This window comes from Phalaenopsis equestris, unplaced genomic scaffold (genome assembly GCF_001263595.1).
Source record: "Phalaenopsis equestris unplaced genomic scaffold, ASM126359v1 Scaffold000002, whole genome shotgun sequence".
Classification (NCBI taxonomy): domain Eukaryota; kingdom Viridiplantae; phylum Streptophyta; class Magnoliopsida; order Asparagales; family Orchidaceae; genus Phalaenopsis; species Phalaenopsis equestris.
This window is the reverse complement of record NW_018164444.1, coordinates 15,555,777-15,561,432: the sequence shown is the minus strand read 5'-3', so window position 1 is coordinate 15,561,432 and position 5,656 is coordinate 15,555,777. Positions and strand designations below refer to the sequence as shown.

The 5,656-nt window shown below is 39.9% G+C and overlaps 1 protein-coding gene across 1 annotated transcript; it reads left to right on the top strand.

Annotated features, from left to right (window-relative positions):
* The first annotated feature begins 321 nt into the window (after nucleotides 1-321).
* Nucleotides 322-1,738, top strand: LOC110032003 (probable WRKY transcription factor 71). Its single transcript, XM_020735536.1, has 3 exons — nucleotides 322-992; nucleotides 1,081-1,236; nucleotides 1,330-1,738. Exons 1-3 carry the CDS (start codon nucleotides 337-339, stop codon nucleotides 1,736-1,738), a joined length of 1,221 nt encoding a protein of 406 aa, XP_020591195.1. The 5' UTR covers nucleotides 322-336.
* Nucleotides 1,739-5,656: the final 3,918 nt, after the last annotated feature.

The following is a 5,656-nucleotide window of genomic DNA, read 5'->3' as shown; positions in this document are numbered from 1 at the left end:
CTGGAAATGAAATGAGAAAACGGTTTGACCAAAAACATCCTTCGCACGCGGTCGCCGCTATCTTGCTGCGGGTTCCCACACTCACTTCTCCCTCTCCACCGCCCCACCCCCACCACTTTCCCACGCGGCGCAATCCATACCGCACGATCAAGATCAAACGATCATTACAGCCTTCCTCGGCTCCCGTACAATTGTCCGACGAGCGCCAAGCGAAGAGGACCGCGCACGCGCGAAGCCGTTCACCACTCCCCGCCGTAGTGTTATCTAGCACGTGCGCACCGGTCGCCTTCACACGGAACCGGTTACCGCTGAACGCTGACCCCACCGAAATGCCGTATGAAAGCGCCGACCGGCAGCATCCTTGCGAGACAAGCGCCCGCGGCCGCATTTATTGCACTCCTCCCGGTGGACCCGTACCATCGTCACCGCATATTGCCGGTCGCACACTCCACCTTAAAAACTATAGAAGAAACCTCACTCTCCCTTGCTTCTAAAATTCTCTGCGTCTCTTTTCTGAAGCTAGAACAGCTGAAAAACCCTACAAGACGAGGGCAGAAATCGAAGGCGATTTATGAGAAAGGAGTGATGATGACGGATAAGAGAGAAGATAAGCTGGAGTTTATGGCGGGAGCGATTTCTCCCTTCTCCGTCGACGCGATTGAGCCCGCTTTCCCTCACATCGGTGGGGGTTTCTTCGAACTCGCCGGCCAAATGGACTCCGGCGACTGCGGATCGTTCGGCTTCGTCGACCTTCTTGAACTGCACGATCTCCCCCAATCTCTGCTCGACACCGAGCCATATACTCCTCCGGCCTCCTCAGCTTCTGCCGCCGCTGCGCCGCCGGAGTCATCAGAGACCCAAAACTTCCCAGCGACACCGAACTCATCTTCAATCTCCTCTTCTTCGTCGGAGGCCGACGCCGATCCAACGCTGCCGGCGTGCAATCCTACGGAGGCTGAAGAAGACGCCGCTGAGCTCGAGCAGGCGAAGATGTAAGCATTCGTTCATTAATTGATTCATTTGTGTTGGATCGATTACGAACAAGTCGATTGAGATGGTCTCTTGCATTCTGATAATCAGGGGGTCGGAGTCGAAGGGAAGGAAGAAGAAAGGGCAAAAGCGGAAGAGGGAGCCACGATTCGCTTTTCTGACACAGAGCGAGGTGGATCATCTTGAAGACGGTTATCGCTGGCGCAAGTACGGCCAGAAGGCTGTAAAGAATAGCCCCTTTCCCAGGTTCGTATTTACCAACTCCCTTAACCTGCATGCCGCTAAAGTAGCTTGTAATTTATGCTGAAATTGAAGGGCATGGTGGTCATTTGAATGCAGGAGCTATTACCGCTGCACGAGCGCTCTCTGCGGGGTGAAGAAGAGAGTGGAACGTTCATCCAACGATCCGACGGTGGTGGTGACCACATACGAGGGACAGCACACTCACCCGAGCCCAATAATTTCACGTGGCACTCATCATTTTCCAGCCTCGTCGCCGGAGCTGGTCGATCTCCACCGCTTCCAGCTACAGAGCTCGTACCTTCTTTCATCACAGCCGTTGAATCTCCGTCCCGTGATCACTGGCGCCCCTGCGCCGCTTGCGCCGCCGCAACGGCCGATTTCTGTAGCTGGGTTCGGTGAGCGGAGTTACTGTGATGCGGCTATTGGGATCGGATTACGCGATCACGGGCTTTTACAAGATTTAATCCCATCAGAGGTGATGATGAAAAGGGAGCTTCTACATTGAACTTAGACCTCTCCAGAACCCATGTACCTCTATCATGTATAATTATCAGCTCTTTTTTTTTCTTCTTAATTCCTTCCATTCTTAATTAGCTTAGAAACATATAGTTTATAATTTGTTCTTCAACGTATTTACTCATAAAAATCCCTCTTTTTTTTTTCTTTCTAATTATTAGCATAGTAAATTTTGAATTTTTTTCTATTTTGATCTGCAGTTATTTGGAAATGACTTTTTTTATTATTTCTGTAGGGGAATGCGAGTTAGAAAAATGGGATTTTTGCCTGGTCTAGCTAGGGTTAGGGTTTGAACGTAATGACCAGTTAAAAAGGGCGAGAATAAATTATTACTGTACCAATTTTATGCAGAGCTTAGTGTGTTTGACCCGTACGTACTCGGTATATGTTTATATGTGCCTTAAAAAAAAGACTAAAATATAAGTAAGATGGTCCTTGAAGGCAATAGGAAAAGAGAGAGCTTTAATAGAGATCTTCTATAATAATGAATGCAAGTGTAAGAATTGGAATGAAGTAGCTTTCATCCTTCTTTCTTGTCTTTCTGTTCCTTCTTTCAACTTGGCTTCTTTCACTTTTTTTTAATGTGTTGCTGATTGTTTAGGTGGCTTGGTGAAATCAAGTAGGGATTTTTTCTCATCTCCATTTGCATGCAAGTGTGTAATCTCTTCAGAGTTTTATGCATCATATTAATCTATGTTTACATAATTTATATGTTGATTTGGAGCAAATATTATGTGCGTTCACCGTAGATATAATATATATTTGTTTTGCATGAAAAGATTCATTTTTTTTTAAAGAAAAAACTATTGTGCTCTCTTCCATATTTTTACTGGAGCACAGCCGATTGGATGACACAACCCTTTTGTTAGGGCTTCAAAGATACTTGTAATAGAAAATACTTTTAGATTTTCGAAAATTTCCGGAGATATTTGACTTATAATGCCACTGGAGGTCTGTTTGGAGCCAGCAGCTTTTGTACTATTTCTTTAAATGTGGTTATTCTTCAGTTCAACTATTGTTTACTGCATACTTATCGGATGGATTTATTTTAATAAGTTGTTTTTTCAGAATATAGCAATCATAAAAAGAAATTAGGTGGTACAATTACCTTTTGTTTTTCTAAGCAAAATCATTTTAGTCTATGAGGGCATAGTGAATTGGATGATACAGTCCTATTTTAGGTCTATGATAAACGAGGATGTTAACAACTTCAAAGACATATATATTTCTGATAGAGAGTATTTATAGAAATATGAAAACTAACCTCAAACGTCGCTCAAGGTCCGTTAAAAGGGAGCGATTATTGTGTGTGGAGGATGCACGCAGACCTCCGCACCTAATAATTAGATGTTAAAAGGAGCAACTTTTTATTTTTTTTTTATTTTTTTTAAGAAAGATTTATATACATACCACTTAACGTAATATTTTCTCTTTTAACGGATTCGGTTAGAGAGAAAATTTTAGAGAGAGTTGGCAAGAGGGAGAAAATGAAGAAAGGAGAGAAATACAAAGGAAGAGAAGTTGAAAAAAAAGAGCGATTATTGCTTACGGAGGGCGCGCGCAGCTCTGCGTGCGCCCTCCGCACCTAATAATTAGACGTTAAAAGGAGCACCTTTTTATTTTTTTTTTATTTTTTTTTTAAGAAAGATTTATATACATACCACTTTATTCTAGGGCTTTAACACTTCTAACAAACACTTCTAACACCTAAACTTCGATTTTTACATACATGCCCACCTTGAACACCTTGCCCATGCACTAAAAAGAAATTTTGTGATATAAAAGATTTACGTGATATAAATGTAAAAAATGAAGTCTAGGTTTTTGATATCTAAATACATAAGAATTGGGCTGTATGTATATAAATGCCCCTTTTTTAAAAATTTAAAAAAATGTCTCAACTTTTTTCCTTTGGTTATTGCTCAGCACATACTTGAAATATATATTTATCATAAGCATCAGTTTTTAACGATCATAAAAATACTAGTGCTACACTTTAAAAAAAAGAAGAGAGATATTTTTTTATTAAAAAACAATTTATTTCACAAAAATTCAATAATTACATGTATAAAAACTATAGGCAACCACATAGGGAGGGGTGGGGGGGTATTTATAGCAATACTTGAAAAAGGGAAAAGGGCGTTTGTCCTTGTGGCTGAGATGGCGTGTAGTTGGTGGCAAGGAATGTTGGGAGGGATGAGTAAATGAACTTAACGGATGAGGCTAAGCATGACATTTTCAGACTGCTGCAACTTAAGGAAGTAGAATGGAACAAGAGAGGAATAAGGGAATGGAGCTATGAGTAGCTCCAATTCATTGAAGCTGTTGGACGCATATATAGACCGACCTTTTTCCCTTCCTAAGCCTTGCTCTTCTCCATTTATAAGTACGCCCACGCCCATCCCCCTCGCGTAGCTGTAGCCCTAATCACTTAAGTGTGTAATCATGAGAATCACACACTAGAAATAAACAGAGAGGGAGAGAGGAGATGAAAAAGATTTGTTTTTTATTATCATTATTTGGTGAAAGGTTCTGATATGAAAAGTATGTTGGGTTATTGTGATTTTTTTTTTAAAAAAAATTGTTTTAAATAATTTGATTGTGTAGGGTTCGTGAGGTGAAATCAGTGAGACTGGCTTAGGTTATGATTGTTAAGAGTGAGCGCTGGGGAGGTTTAAGGGTATGTTTAGTGTCCTTTTTGCCTTTTGGAGCTCTTGCTGCGGCTGCGTATGATGAAAGGTAGCTTTTTTTGGGTTGTTTTACGGTGCAATGCTGTAGTTTTAGAATGGATGTGCGTGGCAAGGTATATGATGAATTAGTTAAATTTAGAAAATAAGTTTTTTTTCAATTATGGTATATATATTACATTAGCTTTTTAAATATATATATATATATATATATATATATATATCCTAGATTGTTTTTTTTTTTTTTTTCTGTAAACACTCCTCGAGAGTTAGATTCGTGAGAAGGAGGATGAGAGAGAGTAAAAGTAATTGAGGAAGTACCCGTAGAGAAGAGGAGAGAGATCTATTTATTCATCCTTTTACCTTCTATTTATAGAGGTATATTTATACAATTAAAGAAAAGAGGAGGGAACGGTTATGAAAATCGTCGTTAATACAATTTAATCGCGATTAATTGTTGTCAAATATATATATTACAAATTCAATTCACATATGGTGGTAAATAGCTGGCCGACACGTTTGAGCTCGGTCGACCGCGTTTGCCGAAGTAAAAGGTCGATCGGTCAATATGTTGTTGTCGGGCGCCCTTGTGAAGAATTTAGGCGGTTCGGAACGATAAGCGTGATCTGCCAATTGAATCCCCCGTCATAATATGTCGGATGGCTTCAACTGAACTGTCAGTCCTTGGATGATCGACTTGGATCACTTTCTTATTACCTAATGCTTCGATTTTCTAACCATCGTCCTGAGCCACCCGATTGTTTTAATATTCTCGTCAACAGTTTAAGTGCATACATATAAAAACTTATGTTAAATTAGTTAAATTTAGAGAAAAAAAAATTTATTTCCTCAATATCAGTATATAGTATATATATTGCATTAGTTTTATCAGTATATATATTGCATTAGTTTATATATATATATAGAGAGAGAGAGAGAGAGAGAGATCTTCATAGATATGAGACACAATTCTTATACATTTACATATCTCACATTCCTATATTTATTTAGGGTATAATTTTTCTCTAAAAGTTGTTCCCTATAACACAAGATCTTAACATGTAAGACTTGTACATAAAATCCCATGCAAATGCACTGTTGTTAGGGGTGTAAACGAACCGAACACGAACGAACAAAGCTTGTGTTCGTGTTCGGTTCGTTTAAAATTTAGTTTGTTTGAAATAAGCTCGTGTTCGTTTCTTAACGAACGAGCCGAACAC

Excerpts from the sequence above, each read along its gene's own strand:
- LOC110032003 (XM_020735536.1), top strand. The coding sequence starts at position 337 with ATGAAAGCGCCGACCGGCAGCATCCTTGCGAGACAAGCGCCCGCGGCC. Across the intron at positions 993-1,080 it reads GAGCTCGAGCAGGCGAAGAT|GGGGTCGGAGTCGAAGGGAA; the intron begins GTAAGCATTCGT and ends TCTGATAATCAG. Across the intron at positions 1,237-1,329 it reads AAGAATAGCCCCTTTCCCAG|GAGCTATTACCGCTGCACGA; the intron begins GTTCGTATTTAC and ends ATTTGAATGCAG.